General features: G+C 38.4%; 1 protein-coding gene across 4 annotated transcripts; it reads right to left on the reverse strand.

Moving 5' to 3' along the window:
- Window positions 1-3722: 3722 nt before the first annotated feature.
- Window positions 3723-16990, reverse strand: MAP3K19 (mitogen-activated protein kinase kinase kinase 19). Of its 4 annotated transcripts, none has more exons than XM_037913034.2 (7): window positions 16854-16990; window positions 15125-15168; window positions 13385-13632; window positions 9655-12141; window positions 8040-8189; window positions 7126-7823; window positions 3723-4975 (listed from the first exon to the last, which is right to left on the reverse strand). In XM_037913034.2, exons 4-7 carry the CDS (start codon window positions 11875-11877, stop codon window positions 4909-4911), a joined length of 3138 nt encoding a protein of 1045 aa, XP_037768962.1. In that variant the 5' UTR covers window positions 11878-12141; window positions 13385-13632; window positions 15125-15168; window positions 16854-16990; the 3' UTR covers window positions 3723-4908. The 4 variants fall into 4 exon arrangements, with proteins under 4 accessions (XP_037768962.1, XP_043380989.1, XP_043380990.1 ...); XM_043525054.1 differs by having other exon boundaries at window positions 8040-8192; XM_043525055.1 differs by lacking the exon at window positions 16854-16990 and adding an exon at window positions 15285-15506 and having other exon boundaries at window positions 8040-8192.

Genomic DNA, 16990 nt, shown 5'->3' on the forward strand with positions numbered 1-16990 from the left:
TATATTTTGTACCCCGGAATGATTGTGTCCCATTGATTGTCCTCGCTCCACTAGGTTTCTGTGATGCCTATTATATCAATAGCCTCCTTTAACACAAGCCATTCTAGTTGACCCATCTTATTATTTAGACTTCTAGCATTTGTGTACAAGCACTTTAAAAATTTGTCACTGTTTATTTGTCTGCCCTTTTCTTTATGTGAATGTTTCTCGTCTGATCTGGCCCATACTTTATCCTCTTTCATCCCCTCCTCCTGACTAAAACCTAGAGAATCTCTTCAATAGACTCTCCTCTAAGAGAAGTCTCTGTCTGATCCACGTGCGTCTCTACAGCAATTGGCTTTCCCCCATCTCTCAGTTTAAAAACTGCTCTGCAACCTTTTTAATGTTAAGTGCCAGCAGTCTAGATCCACTTTTTGGTTTAGGTGGAGCCCATGCTTCCTGTATAGGCTCCCCCATCCCAAAAGTTTCCCCAGTTCCTAATAAATGTAAACCCCTCCTCTCTACACCATCGTCTCATCCATGCATTGAGACTCTGAAGTTTTGCTTGCCTGCCTACCTGGCCCTGCGCATGGAACTGGTAGCATTTCTGAGAATGCCACCATAGAGGTCCTGGATTTCAGTCTCTTTCCTAGCAGCCTAAATTTCACCTTGTCAAGGTTCCTTCCCCACTCTGAACTCTAGGGTACAGATGTGGGGACCTGCATGAAAACCTCCTAAGCTTACTTTTACCAGCTTAGGTTAAAACTTCCCCAAGGAACAAACTATTTTACCTTTTGTCCTTGGACTTTCGCTGCCACCACCAAATGTCTAACCGGTATTCTATTATTAGGAAAGAGTCCATTTGGAAACGTCTTTCCCCCACAAAATCCTCCCAAATGTTACCCCTCCTTTCCTGGGGAAGGTTTGATAAAAATCCTCACCAATTTGCATAGGTAACCACAGACCCAAACCCTTGGATCTTAAGAACAATGAAAAAGCATTCAGTTTCTTAAAAGAAGAATTTTAATAGAAGAAAAAGTAAAAAGAATCACCTCTGTAAAATCAGGATGGTAAATACCTTACAGGGTAATTAGATTCAAAACATAGAGAATCCCTCTAGGCAAAACCTTAAGTTACAAAAAGACACAAAAACAGGAATATCCATTCCATTCAGCACAGCTTATTTTTCTCAGCCACTTAAAGAAATCAGAATCTAACGCATATCTAGCTAGATTATTTACTAAGTTCTAAGACTCCATTCCTGTTCTGTCCCCGGCAAAAGCATCACACAGACAGAGAGAGAGGCTTTGTTTTTCCCTCCCCCCAGCTTTTGAAAGTATCTTATCTCCTCATTGGTCATTTTGGTCAGGTGCCAGCGAGGTTATCCTAGCTTCTTAACCCTTTACCGATGAAAGGGTTTTTCCTCTGGCCAGGAGGGATTTTAAAGGTGTTTACCCTTCCCTTTATATTTAGACAGGCCTCCAGGACGTCTCTCCTACCCTTCCCTACATCACTGGTACCTACATGTACCACAACCACCAGCTCCTCCCCAGTACTACACATAAGTCTATCTAGATGCCTCGAGAGATCTGCAACCTTCGCACCAGGCAGGCAAGTCACCATACAGTTCTCCCGGTCATCACAAACCCTAATGATCGAATCTCCCATTACTAACACCTGCCTTTTCCTAATGACTGGAGTTCCCTCTCCCAGAGAGGTAACCTCAGTGTGAGAGGATGCAACTTTCATTTTATTGGCAGTAGTTATGTGACACTTTAAAGGGAGAAAAAAATCTTTACATTTTCAATACTTCAGATTATTAAAACTGAAAACTTGCATAATTTCTGAAACTATGGAACACTAACAGGAAACTGCTGGATTGATTAAGTAACAATGTCTTGCTCCTGCAAAGTTTTGCCACAGGCTTCTAAATCCTGTTTTGCTTTCTGACTTCTCTGCCATGTTGTGAAGCATGCTCCTGCTCCTAGAGTAAAAAGTTGCAAGTCTGCTTTCTAAATCTAAATTACTCTTCCTTTTGATAGAATCATAGAATATCAGGGTTGGAAGGGACCTCAGGATGTCATCTAGTCTAACCCCCTGCTCAAAGCAGGACCAATCCCCAACTAAATCATCCCAGCCAGGGTTTCGTCAAGCCTGACCTTAAAAACTTCTAAGGAACGAGATTCCACCAGCTCCCTAGGTAACCATTCCAGTGCTTCACCACCCTCCTAGTGAAAAAGTTTTTCCTAATATCCAACCTAAACCTCTCCCACTGCAACTTGAGACCATTACTCCTTGTTCTGTCATCTGGTATCACTGAGAACAGTCTAGATCCATCCTCTTTGGAACCCCCTTTCAGGTAGTTGAAAGCAGCTATCAAATCCCCCCTCATTCTTCTCTTCTGCAGACTAAACAATCCCTGTTCCCTCAGCCTCTCCTCATAAGTCATGTGCTCCAGCCCTCTAATAATTTTTATTGCTCTCTGCTGGACTGTTTACAATTTTTCCACATCCTTCTTGTAGTGTGGGGCCGAAAAATGGACACAGTGCTCCAGATGAGGCCTCACTAATGCCGAATAGAGGGGAATGATCACGTCCTTCAATCTGCTGGCAGTGCCCCTACTTATACAGCCTAAAATGCCGTGAGCCTTCTTGGCAACAAGGGCACACTGTTGACTCATATCCAGCTTCTCATCCATTGTAACCCCTAGGGCTTTTTCTGCAGAACTGCTGCCTAGCTGCTCGGTCCTTAGTCTGTAGCGGTGCATGGGATTCTTCCATTCTAAGTGCAGGCCTCTGCACTTGTCCTTGTTATACCTCATCAGATTTCTTTTGGCCCAATCCTCTAATTTGTCTAGGTCCCCCTGTATCCTATCCCTACCCTCCAGCATATCTACCACTCCTCCCAGTTTAGTGTCATATGCAAACTTGCTGAGGGTGCAATCCACATCATCCTTCAGATCATTAACAAAACTGGCCCCACGACTGACTTTTGGGGCACTCCACTTGATACCGGCTGCCAACTAGACATGGAGCCATTGATCACTACCCATTCATTTATAGTTTGCATTTTACTTCTCTTGAATGGTGGAACTAATCTGTAGTCAGTTACTTCTGAATTGTCATGCACTGTCAACTTTATCAGCTTTTGAGATACTTGGTGTTTAGTGCCTCAGTTCTAGGAGTCAAGTGATTACATGAGAATCTCAGCTTTCACTTAAAGCAAAGAAAACTCTGAAACTATGAGCAGAGTGAATTATAAAGGCTTAAAAACCAGAGGCAAAATTTATTAACTTAATGATTAAGTGACTCTCATGGTTGTTGGGGGCCTAGCTCATGATTTTTAAATGTTGGTGATTGGCAATAGTGCACACTGCTCCTAGAGGTAGTGACAACAGACACCTAGTTTACTGAAGGTAAAATTTTCAAAGTTGCTTAAATGACATCCTCCTAAATCCTATTTTCAAAAGGGACTTGTGCATTTAGGAGCCTAAAACTCTCCTAGGACTTATTGAAAGTCAATGGGATTTTGGCTCCTGTGTGTTTAAGTCCCTTTTGAAACTGAGACTTTGGCTGCTAAGTCACTTAAGTTAAAATTTTCAAAAGTGCTTAAGTGACTTTAAATTTTCAGGTTTCAGAGTGGTAGCTGTGTTAGTCTGTATCAGCAAAAAGAATGAGGAGTACTTGTGGCACTTTAGAGACTAAAATTTATTTGATCATAAGCTTTTGCAGCCCACGAAAGCTTATGCCCAAATAAATTTGTTAGTCTCTAAGGTGCCACAAGAACTCCTTGTTTTTTTTAAATTTTCAATGTTGTTATTGTTTAGAAATACACTCACCAAAGAATAAAATATACCTGTATTAGAGAAGTGAGAGAATTGCATTGGTTGGGGTTCTATAAACTTCAATTTGTACAAAAGCAGAAATTTTACCTCTCTCATTTCAGAGTAGCTTGATGACTCAAGCATCACCTCTAAGCAGTTATTTGTTCCTGTGTATATTTGATTCCTGCTTTACTTTTTTGCCTTGTACCCATCAAATGCACTGATTTAGTGGCAATATAGACAAGTGACAACTATGGCAAAGTGAATTTAATACCAGGAGAAAGAAACTTCTCAAATTATCATAGCATTCATATTCCAGAGAAAACAGGAAATGCTAATTACAGAAGTTTTACAGATGAGTATGTATATAGAGCAGATATCGCCTGCTAATTAACTTTTGATAAACCACCAGCAGCAAGAGATAAGACTACCAGATGTCGTCTGTGTGCTGGAACTTGCTGTTCTTTATCCAAGTGAAATTAAAGGGATCCCTCTTCTGAAAACTTATTTTGTACTTGTAACCACGTTCTATGCTGACCTGTATATAAAGTAAATTCTGATTCTCCAAGTGAGTTCCACAACCATATTTAATTAATCAACTGGCAAATTATGTTTGGGAAGTACAGCTCCAGAGCACCTGAATAGCATTCTCAGGACTGTCTTGGATGCTTTCTGGTAATATTAGATATTTTACCACTTATGTATGTACAGAAAAAATGGGATTCCCAAGTTCATCAACTTTTTTTCAAGTACTATAAAATAGCTTCTTTTAAAGCCTTTTCAATTTGAAAACAAAACTGCATGGCTTTTGCTTTTCTTCAAAATGCAAACTCTTAAAACTTAATCTTTGCATGAAAAAAAATTACTTTCTTTACTGGATAAATGGCAATTACATTCCCCTACCCTGATAAGCATTTCACATCACAAATCAAACTAGTGTAATTATACTGCAGTCTCATAGGCACTTTCCAGTGTTTGGCTGATTGTTGAGTTCTAGTAAGTTACTGCACTCCCATTTTCAAATCAAATGCAAATTAACCTTTTGTAGTGGTAGAAATAGATATGAGTGGAAAATGTACATTAGTCTGGCTGAAGTTTTGAAAAGTTCATTGTCTTCCCTTCATGAAGGGATGCTGCAGCAGTTGTAGAGCAGATGGACGCTCATGTTGATTTCTGCATAATAGGGTGAGGGAAATTAATACATAAAATAAACAGTTGTTACAAAACATGCATGTTGCTTAACTGTTAAATTATAAAATCTAAATACAATCTTAACTCATCACTTCTCCAGTCATTCCTTTTTTTTGGACTTTCTTCGGGGGGAAGGGCTTGGTGAAAAGTGCAGGTTGACATTAATTTGATAGTATTCTTAACTCATAAATAATTTCCTCCAGCCCTATGATCTCATTGTCACTCTCTCTGAATTCCTTCCAATTAGTCAATAGCTTTCTTGTAATCTGGCTATTCCAGGGGCAGTTGCATCAAAGCTATTTAAAGAATGATTTATTTCTCTGCTTGCTGACTCTACGTATATGCAGTGACCAAATCTGCATATGTCGGCTACTTTTAGTTCCCTCCCTGTTTTTGAGCCTTTGGGATAGACTATAGTCATATTTTCAGGCTTATCTCCACAACCATGTGGGCTAGAAACTTTTTCTTTTTTATTATTACATGAAAGCTGAGATTTTTGTGGAATCACTTGACTCCAGGAGCTAAGACTTTAAAAAGAACATCCCAAATGGCAAGAATTGGGAACACTGGAAAGACCGCTTTCTAGGTTTCCTTCCTCTGTTTGGGCTTCTGTATGCATGTTTTAATTTTGCATTTTTTCAAATTGAATCTAATATTGTTTTCTGCCCATGTATTTAATTTTTCTAGATCATTTGTATTTTGTTTGAAGCTGCTCCTAATTTAGTATTTTATGCAGATTTTAACATTCTAGTTAATTCCTCTTTCCTATTAATGAAGACTGTAAGTAAACCCAGATGTAATATCAAAACCCACGTGGTACCAAATTTCCCATCATGATTTTTCAAAGAGAGTTGTACAATAAGGCACTTTTGGGGCGGGGAGGGTGTTGGGCTAATTCTCAATGTTCATTGGATGTATATCAAGGGGAAAAGGCCTTGAGGTTGAGGAATGGGACAGAGTGCCGTAAGACTTAGATTTGGTTTCCTCTTCACAGCCTTTCTTTGTGACCATGGACAAGTAAATTAATCTGTGTGCTCCTTCCTTCATTTTTGTAAAACTGAAACAATACCTGCATCATAGGGGCATTAGTGCTAAATTAATGTAAAGTGCTTTAAAAGTCTTGGATGGAAGCGTCTTAGTAAATGCAAAATCACCCAGTCTGATGAATACTCAAATTTTCATTTACAGTCTATCAATAGCTATTTTACAGGATTTTCTTCCCTTGGGACCTAGGTGAGCAAGACAGTATTGTGGGAGGGGAAGCAGGCACAAAGAAGCAGTGACTCACCCTAGGTCACATAGTAGGTCAGTAACAAAATGGGAGTAGAACCCAGGTCTTCTGACTCTCCAGCCACTGCCTTATCCACTAAATCATTTGCCTCTCTATGGTGCTCAAATTCTTTCCTCAGCTGCCCATAAAAGTCTCCCATTAATTTCACTGGAATGTCTGCAGACAGCAGGAAACTGTCTGTTGTGCTATTCCTACCCTTTCAAATGTAACTTTTCTGTTTGTGTTGGGAGTAAACTCTTGTTTAAAAATCTCAAAATAATTTAAACTTTTTTTAAAGTAAACATTGCAAAACAACACCCAGGGCTGCTGAATGACTTATATGGAATGTGCTCTCTGTTTCAGAAAGAGAACATATTTTCTAGAGTGGTAATGGCTAAAGAATTTTCTAATAGAAAAGTAAATAGTTATGTGAGGGCTCCCTCATTTATGACCCAGTCTTGTAAGTTGTTTCCCTTTGCTATCCCTAAGTCAGATCCTGGCACTGAGGGCATTTTTAATGTGTCTCCACTGAACTCAGGAGATTTGCCTAAAGATCCATGGCATGCTATAGCTCCATATAAATAGTGAGGCCAGGATTTGATGGGGAACAAGACCCAAAAAACCAAGAAGTTCATAACTTTTGATAAATGGCACTATGGAGTTTGAAACCTTCATATTTAGTATTACTTCAAGCCTTCTTGGAATGCTAAGTAAATGAAACCTTAAATAGGCATTTTAACTTATAGGAGATAACCCAAGCTTCCACTGATGATCAGTAACAGTCAAACAATTTGAGAAACTGTAACAAAGATCAGAAGTGGTTATTTCAAACTAATATATATAAACTAAAAAAACTACTTACCTGGTTAAGCATACATGGACAAAGTCTGCTGCTTTTCCTGAGAAATGGTCAGGTAAAGAAGGCATCAGTCCTCTATAGGCTCCAATGTAAAACATAGCTGCTAGCCTATCCATTGAAGCCAGAGGTGGTTTACCCGTTGCCATCTCAAATACGGTGCATCCAATACTCCAGATGTCTGATTTTCTTCCATATCCAGATTCATTTATTACTTCTGGTGCCATCCAATATGGAGTCCCATGCACAGACTTGAGCATTTCACTGTGTGTGCCACTCAGGCTTACCCATGCTAAACGCTTTGCACATCCAAAGTCAATCAGCTTTATTACACCATTTGGCATAAGCATAACATTATTGCCTTTGATATCTCTGTGTACCACACAGTTTTTATGTAAATATGCAATCCCTTGTAGAATTTGTTTTGTATATTTACAAAAGACAATTTCTGGCAATGGCCCAAAACGATTAATAATACTAGAAATTGAGCCACCAGGAACAAACTCCATGAAAATGCTTACAATGTTATCTTTTAAACATGTTCCTAAATAGGTTACAATGTTGATATGCTTTAGTGTTTTCAACAGGTCAACTTCTTCTTGCAACTTCTGGTACTCCTTTTCTGTAGTGACTTTATCTGAGGTATCCAAAGCAACTTGTTTCACTGCTATTAATTGTCCCTGGCTTGTCAGACCACAGTACACCTGCAATCAAACCAGTATTTGAAAAAAATTAAATATGAATTAAAGACAGGCTTTTTAAAAAATAAATGTATCATGGAAGTTGATCTAGAACTCATCTATATAATCCAAAATATTTTGACACATACAATAAATGGGATAATGGGGGAAATAGTTATAAAGAAATTATGTTGTTTGAGGCAAATGCATATTTTTAAAAATATTCAGACTTTAACTTACAGTGCCATAGGCTCCCTTTCCAAGGATTTCACCTCTAGTCCATGTGATAGGATCCTTATGACCTAGACTGCTTTCTGGAAATGCAGTAGATTCGTTGAAGTTCAACAAGTCACTTTCCCTCTTTGGTGCCAGGAAAGCTTTACTGTAACTCTGCTAGGGAGGTGGTAGTCAAGGTGAGGGTGGGTCAGAGGAGAAAGGAAGATAAAGCCTTCATTTTAATGTTATTCACATGTTTTAAAAAATGATAATCTGAAATTCTTCTTCTTTATAATATTTCTTTAGAGTAGTCAAATTACAAGGCTCATGGTCAGCCCATAGGTACAACGACAATACTATGTACGAAGTACTTTTAAGTAATGTGTAAGTATGGTACCTAGGCACTACTGAATGCCAGTGAGAAAGCATGCTAGGAAATCCATCTGGGAAGAAAGAGTGATAAAAGGGTATCCCCTTGTCTGTCACCCTAGTTCTCAAGGACCTACATTTAACTAATAAGAAGAATCAACCTGACACTAGCCTTGGACTAGATAATACATTTAAATATATCCCTGCCCTAGACATGGCTTCCACCAGAACAATTGCTCTAAAACAAGTTGGAGCTAATTTGGAAGGGGCGTTTCAGAATGAAGGGAAATAGTTTCCCTATCTACCCATGGATGCTTATCAGGAGGGAAAGTGAAATCTGTCAAGTGGGTGTGTATTTACTCTTCTGTGCTAGAGTAGCACCTACATATCAGTGCCCTATTGTGCTAAGCAGTGCACCAACACACAGTGAAAAATAATTACTGCCCTGAAGTTACAAAGGGGATGGGCCAGGGGGGAAGATGTAGAGAGGTGAAATGACTTGCACAAGGTCACACAGCAGGTTAGTGGCTAAGCTCAGAAAAGAACCCAGGTCTCTTGAGGCCCAGTTCAGTGTCCTAGCAAATATGCTCTACTCCCTCCCTAATAGAGCTCTCTTATTTTTATTTTATTTTTCCCAATTTAAACTCATTTCAATCTTCTATGGTAAGCCAACACTTGTGGCCATTTCTAGGGCAGCTATCTGATGGCTAACATAGATCCAAAAGGAGGAGGTGGCCCTCTGTGGAAGGCAGGCACCACTTGTAGTACTTACGGTTAGAGAGCCAGTGCTTTTGCCTTGGCCCAAAGAAATCTATGGGTTTGTTCCTGTGGCAGAAATATCTCTTGTCCCTTTCCTTGACCCCATTTCCCTAGTTTATCACTGCTCATTATTTTAGCCTTGCCCATCTTAGTTTCTCCATAATTACTCCTTTCATCCTGGAATATTGTCACTGTTGATCAGGCTTATTTGTCACTTCTGTTGGTCTTCAAGATGGATACTCTACTGATCCCAATTGCTTACTGAGATTCTGAGAAAGTGACTAGGTAGTCAAAGGAGTGTAGGCTAACCATACAGTTTTCTAGTTTTGGAAAATCTCTAAGGGCAAGTCTGTCTGCACACCAGGATGAGGATGAACTGGGCACAAAAATTCTGGATGTGGACAGGCTACCATCTGCTTGACTAATATGAGGGCTCATCTGTTTTTCCATGCTGGTGGTGTTGCTACAGCATGGGAAAACAATTACCAAGATATGGGAAATTTGTTTTTACCTGTTCCTCTGCAATTGCTACTACTTTGTCATCTTCATTCACACTGCCTCTTTCTTCGTTAGCAAATACATTTTGTGTTTTAGAACCTGTATTCTTTGTAGGTATTCTGGAAGAGGCAGTATCTTTTTCATCAAGTGCTAGCAGCTCTGCCGCCAGGCAACAAAGCAACTCATCAGTCAGTTCTTCATTATCTGCACAGTCCAGAATGTTTTGATAAGTCTGGAAAACTGGGCTTACAGCATTTAAAGTCTGGTTTGTTGGCTTCTGAGTTGATGCATTTTCTGAATTACTATTTTCAGACATGTGTGTCCAACTCTGATCTAGTTTTCGTTGAGAAGATGCACAGTCTGCTCTGTCTGGAAAAGACAATGCAAACAGTGCTTCATATTTATCTATAGATTTGCAGAAGTTCTGGTTTGCTTCCAGATTCATGGAGTCATCCATATCCACTCTTCCTTTGACTACACACTTGTTATTCTGATCTGTTGTTAGTAAACTGCTCACTAAAGCAACACATTCTGAATGATGTTTATCATCAACCTGCCAAAAATTATGGACATTGGTTGCAAGTATCTGATTGTTAGCCACATCTCTATTATCTGAAGACTGCTCCAAAGGGACTTCTTTAATAGTTGACAAGTTTGAATTTAGAATTATTTCATTTTGTTTAGTGAATTGTGAAAACTCCTCCAAAAACAGAAACTGCTGACCTTCATCTTCATCAAACAATGGCATGCTCCTTGAAGTCTTTATTTGCCAATCTGGACCAGAAATTATTACAACATCATCCAGCTCCGTGTTGCTATCTCTTAACTCAGAACTTCTGTCTTTTGGTGTTAAGTCTTTGTGCTTTTGTTTAATGGCAATTGTGTTCTTGGGTTTAGAATGTGTTCTTTTCTGGGTGCTTCTTATTCTGCTGCTGTCTCTCTCATTAGTGCAGTTAGATTTACGTTTATTAGCAGTGTATCTCCCAGGTGGAGCAAAACAAACTTCCCTGTAAAATCTGCTTTCATGTTGACCGAGTCCACGCACTTGGGAATATACAGGAGTCCCAAACATTTCATAAATCCCTGGGCCTTTGTCATTTGAATTTATTTCCTTGAACATGTCACTATATTTCAGATTCAAGAAATCTGAGGCAGGCTGTGTTCGTGGAACAGAAAGTGGAGTAACATGTTTCTTTAAGCTGCTTGAACTTTTGCAGATATAAGGAAATATTTGCTTTTTAGATTTCTGAGCACTCTGAAGAACATGGTAGTTCTTCATCTGAGGTCTTTTTTTATGAAGTTTTGAGGAAGCCTCAGATTCCACATGAGACAGTCCTACAGAAGGGAAAATCTGGTTCTTGAGATTGGTATTGTGTGTGTTACATTTTGTGGAACTCTCATCAGAAACAGAGAAATCTTGAGGTACTTTGCTACTCATTTTAGTCTTTGAAGCAGATTTATTTCTATTAGTTTTTATTTTATTGTCATTTTCTTTGTAAGCAAGTATGTTGAAGCTGTAACTCACATCAGGAGGCATGCTACGGATGACATCCTTTTTTCTGGTGGGACATTTGGCAACCTGTGGTGTCCTAGGTGGCTCATGTTCAGATAGTGTAATATGGACAAGAGGTACCAGTTTATTGATTTTTGTTTCCGTTGCTTCTGAAATTGCTACTTTTTCAGTTGTTCCAAAGACTACTGGAGAAACACTGTTTTCTGTTTTCCCAGCAGAAAAGTGAGGAATGATTTTAGTTACAGATTTATCTTCTAGCATACGATATGATTCTACTACTTCATTTTTGCAGCTTGAGTCTAAACCATGATTTTCAAGCACAGCATTCACAGTGTCTACATCCGCACACCAACTATGAGCGGGGATCTCCCCTGAAACATCTACTTCCTCTAGATAAGTTCTAATGGCACTCCTTGGTGCTAAATCTCTCTTGCGGTTTCCAGCTCTTACACTGTCTGCATTGCTTGATGCAGGACACTGACCTGCAAATATTTCACAGTTCTCTTTGGTGTTTGTCACTTCACTTGAGTTGAAGTAAGCATGACTGTCATCAAAAACACTGGCTGTGTTCACAATATCTGAATTTTCAAAGGTTATTGAAAGCTGATATTTTTCAAAGTCAGCCTGCTCAGTTTTAATACTTACATCAGCTTCACTGCATTTTAATTTTACTTCACTTGCTTGTTCTTTCAAGTCTCCGGAGCATTTGTAATAGTTATCCATTCTGAATGAGTCCAGGTTTCCTGTTGAAGTGGAGCTATCAGAAACACTAGTAGGAGCCTGTTCTGGTGACTTTTTAGCCTGCCTTTGCTACGGGTTGGCTGATTGAGGCTGGTAAAGTTTGATACATGGTTTTATAGGTATAGGTACAGAATCTGTAATACTCAAAATATTGTTGCTCTCAGTGTTTGTGTTGACTTTATTGTCCGGTAAAGGAGTAAGCTGAACTGTTCTTATAGGTTGAAATGTCACTGGTGCCAGGTGAAACTGTAAGTTCCAGAACAAACTATTAGTAATATGCTTTGTATTTGGGAGATCAAATACACAATTTTGAGGAAATACCCAATGGTTTTAAGCAAGAAAATATGCCCAACTGTATTCTTTGGCAAATTCTCAGTATGAACTCATCTTCAGGTCCAATATCAACACATAAAATGCAAAGATAGTTGATAGCTATAATGACCTATTTGATATGTGTATCTCATTCTGTATTTCTATGCATTTAGCACTAGGGAAAAATGAATTATTTGATAAGAAGCACGTCACTACATATCTCAAAATAAAATAGTAAGCCCTTGTACACACACTTATAAAAATCATCATAAGATGTTACTGGTTAACTGTGTGTTTGAGCTATGATTTCTGTGTGTTTGCTGTAAAAATTCAAAAGATAATCAGTGTTTTGATAACCCAGAACTTATGACATTTGCTGTGCACTTTCCCAATGAGAGAACAAGCCTTGCACTTAAATTTGTGTCTTTATTCTGGTTCCAAGAATGTATTGTAACTAGTGATTTTTCAAGTAATGCTAATAGTCATGATGCCATGGAATATAAATCTAATTTAAGCTGTAAAAAAAGCTTTCAACCACAAAACTATAGAAGTCTGATGTCTTAATTGAAGCTGTTTTATCCATGCAGAAAATTCTTTCCAGACCTTCAACAGATTTGTTACTATAACCTTAAACAGCTGAAACAGTGCAGCTCATCCATGTGTCCAGTCTAGCCTCACCAATTTCCATAAACCATACTATATTGACACATGATTTAATTGACACAATGGTAAATATGCCAGAAGTTGCCAGATCTTTGCCTATCCTAGGGCTTCCACTAGTGCAGCAGAATGGTAGTAGCACTAGATGGATTTTTTTTAAAATGTCCCTTATATAGACAAGGCCTGCTTCGACTGAAGCAATTTTTTTTCACATGTTACACTGTAGTTAGGCCTCACTTACAGTGAGTGGTCAAACTATTGTTACCCAGTTTGCCCACACTGTGTGTAAAAAATGTTTTTGTGTTTTTTCCCTGTAGGTAGAACTACCCTATATGTATTATTCTGCAGCGCTTGGAGAACTATGTGAGTATATTCCTATTTGGACTATTTACATGAATACCGTGAAGAGGATTTGGCCCAAAGTATATTTTAAAGTGTACGTGGGGTAGGATATGGGGAAAAAATGAGCTCAAAGAATATGCTGTGTGTTGATATCCAAATAAATGCACAAACTTACCCAATTCCACAGAAACAATTAGTGGTCATTTGCATGCACTATGTGCTCATTTGTATGCAATAATTTAAAAATAGTGCTGGTGTCTGTCCCATTGGGCAAACCAAGGTTTGACTGTGTTGGTGTGAGGAACAATTTCTATACTTTAAAATTCAGAATTTTGGCACGCTCTTTCTTCTTTTAGCCTGCACACCTTTTATCTGGATTGTTTGATTTATCCCAACTCTTGTGGCTCTAGAGGTCAGTATAACCTAAGGGATGAAATAAAATTAATAGTTAAACCACACTGAGTCTGAACAAATTATCTCCTTAAATATCTTCTGTAATTTGAATTGTTCCTTTTCAAAGCACTTTTTACTTTTATTCTTTCATGCCTTGTGAAATGATTCAGTATAAAATCTGTTTCTAGGTTCCTTACTGTTTCCCAGCATCAATTTATAAACAGTCTTGATATTTTTAGCACTATGAAAAGAGGTCCGTATGAAGAGAGACTGAAAAGGCTGGAACTGCTTAGTTTACAGAGCAAAATAATAATAGAAGAGATGGTATACATATACAAAATAATGAGTGGTAAAAAAGGTAAGCCATGCTTCTCCTTACCTTTTCTCATAATAAACCAAAACAAGCAGAGAGTGAAGGAAATTGAAAGACAAATTCAAAATGATAAACAAATACTTTTAACACAATGCATAGTTTACCGGTGGAACTCATTGCCACTAAATATAATGTAAGGCCAAGGACTTTGCAGTCTTCAAAAAGGATTGGATATTTATAAGAAAAATGGAGAATAGCCACAGTGATATTCAATAGGGCTGAAATAATATTTAGAAGGGATATAACCCTTCAAGTTTCAAGGCATTAAAACCGTCACTAATTGATAAGGGTTAGGAGGAAACTTTTCCCTATGGACAGCTTATTCCATAATTCTCCATTATAGGTTCTCTTGCACCTTCCTCTAAAGTATCTGGTATTGGAGTAGATGGAGCACAGGTCTGACTCAGTATGACAATTCCTATGTGGTGACTGCTACTAATGCATACACATAAACAGCAGATTCTCTTTTTCTTGGATACAGTGTACTTTATCTGTCTAAAGCATTGGAAGCTGCATGGAATGTGAATGATATGATTCCTGTCTAATAAGTAAAGTGTGGCTATGATTAGAAAAGCAAGCAAAAAATGTTTATACTATTTCCTGTTCACAATTCGTCATGAATTTCCACATTAAATCCGTTTAGTAGTTTGCAAGACTTTTTTTTTCTAGTCGCTAGCACTATAAGCTCAACCAGTTATCTGAAAATCAAGATGTATTCTCCATGGTTTGCTTGCTTTCAATTTTAAATTGCTATACAAACTAGAAAAATAAGTGCTGATTCTAGAAAAAGCACCAGGAAAATTGGAGGTTTAATATCCAGCGTGTACATACTTGAAATGCTTACATACACAGCTTTTTAAAGGTTCCACACCTTTCTGTGTCACAAAAAAAATCTGACATAACTTAGCTGGCAGTTTTGTTTCTGCATAAACCATTGTGTAATAGAGCTGGCAATTCTTATTATACTGGGAAAGCTGAGCAGAGAGCAGATACATATACTGTAGTTTTTCCACGAATAGTTGCACTTTAGTTTTGTTACTGCACTGTACTGCACTTAGGTACGAGCTATCATTCAAATTTAGAAATAATGTGAAATTTGGAAGACAGTATTCAATTTAATATTTAATGTCACATAAAATTACATCTCACCTCAGTTCTCTTGTTGTTGTGCTTTAGATCAGATCTATTTAACCCTTAAAATCAAAACAAATGAAATGTTAACAGGATGTTATGAACCATTAGGAAAGGGATAGATAATAAGACAGAAAATATCATAATGCCACTATATATACTCATGGAACAACCACACCTTGAATACTGCATGCAGTTCTGGTTGTCCCCATCTCAAAAAAGCAATTTTAGAATTGGAACCCTGGCCATGCCTACACCTAGGAGCCGAGGCACATGTTGTTGCTTCTAGGACCCGCGCAGAGCCAGGTAGGGAGCCTGCTGATTGGAGCCGCCAGGGTCCCTTTTCAACCGGGTGTTCCAGTCGAAAACTGGACACCTGGCAACCCTAGTATAGAGAAGGGAAACAAAAATGATTAGGGGTAAAGAACAGCTTCCAAATGAGGAGTGATTAAAAGACTGGGACTTGTCAGCTTGGAAAAGAAATGACTAAGGGGAGAGATGATCGACCAATCAACCACACACCTCATTTGGAGCCAGAAGTACACAATCAGGCAGCAGCAGAGACCGAAGGTTTAAAAAAAAAAAAAAGATTTGACAAGGTAAGGAAACTGTTTCTCTGTTTGTTTCATTTACACTAAGATGGTTAAAAGGAGAATTTTTTCTTCTGCATAGTAAAGTTTCAAAGCTGTATTAAGTCATATTAAGCCAATGTTCAGTTGTAAACTTTTGAAAGAATAGCCACAACGTTTTGTTCAAAGTTACGAACATTTCAAAGTTATGAACAACCTCCATTACCGAGGTGTTCGTAGCTCTGAGGTTCTACTGTAAAATCATGAATGATTTTGAGAAACTGAATAAGGAGGTGTTATTTACTCTTTCACATAACACAAGAACCAGGGGTCACTCAATGCAATGAATAGGCAGCAGGTTGAAAACAAGTAAAAGGAAGTATTTCTTCATACAATACACAGTCAACCTGTGGAACTCGTTGACAGGGGATGTTGTGAGGACCAAAAATATAACTGGGTTCAAAAAAGAATTGGATAAGTTCATGGAGGATAAGTCCATCAATGGCTATTAGCCAAGATGGTCAGCGATGCAACCAGGTGTCCCTAACCTCTGACTTCCAGAAGCTGGGAGTGGATGACAGGGGATGGATCATTTGATGATGGCCTGTTCTGTTCTTTCCCTCTGGGGCACCTGGCATTGGCCATTGTCAGAAGACAGGATCCTGGGCTAGATGGATCATTGGTCTGACCCAGTAAGGCCATTGTTATGTTCTTATGTCCTTTGTTGTGGCTAAACTGACCAATTAGAATTGATAATGCAAGGGGAAATAAAACAAAGGGTTTAAGTCCTGACCCCACTCAAGTCAATGGGAATTTTACTCTTGACTTCAACAGGGTCAGGATTTCACCCAAAGATTGACCACATTGACTAAACACGAAAAAAGATGAAAAACCTAATTCTCCCTTGTTTCTTTTTTGTGTTTGTCTATCATTGCTCCTCTTTGTCTCTTTCATTCACAGATACACTACACACAAAAAGACAGACGGATGGTGGTCTGACTAAAGTATACTGAACATGAAGAAGGCAGCAAGCAAACCGGAAGAAGACCAAATATAAATTTGACAACAAAAGGCTAATTTTGAGGCTTAGCCACTTGACTGGATCCTGTTTGTGTAGTCTATATTATAGAAATACATAACTTTACTGTAAAAGTAATAACTTTTAAAATGTAACTTACTTTGCTGAATCTGTACTTTTATTTTTTTGAAGGGCATCTAATCCTATAAGGGACTTCAAAATGTTAGACTCTGAGCAAGTTCCCTGCACCAGAAAGTTGAGCTCAAAATCATGCAGGTGTCTTATGTTTTCCTCTTT

Source organism: Chelonia mydas, chromosome 11, assembly GCF_015237465.2.
Source record: "Chelonia mydas isolate rCheMyd1 chromosome 11, rCheMyd1.pri.v2, whole genome shotgun sequence".
NCBI classification, from domain to species: Eukaryota; Metazoa; Chordata; order Testudines; family Cheloniidae; genus Chelonia; species Chelonia mydas.

Coding starts and splice junctions, on each gene's coding strand:
- MAP3K19 (XM_043525054.1), bottom strand. CDS start 11,877: ATGGATAACTATTACAAATGCTCCGGAGACTTGAAAGAACAAGCAAGT. Junction 7,824..8,039: donor GAAAGGGAGCCTATGGCACT/GTAAGTTAAAGT, acceptor GTTTGATTGCAG/GTGTACTGTGGTCTGACAAG. Junction 4,976..7,125: donor GTCCATGTATGCTTAACCAG/GTAAGTAGTTTT, acceptor CCTATTATGCAG/AAATCAACATGAGCGTCCAT.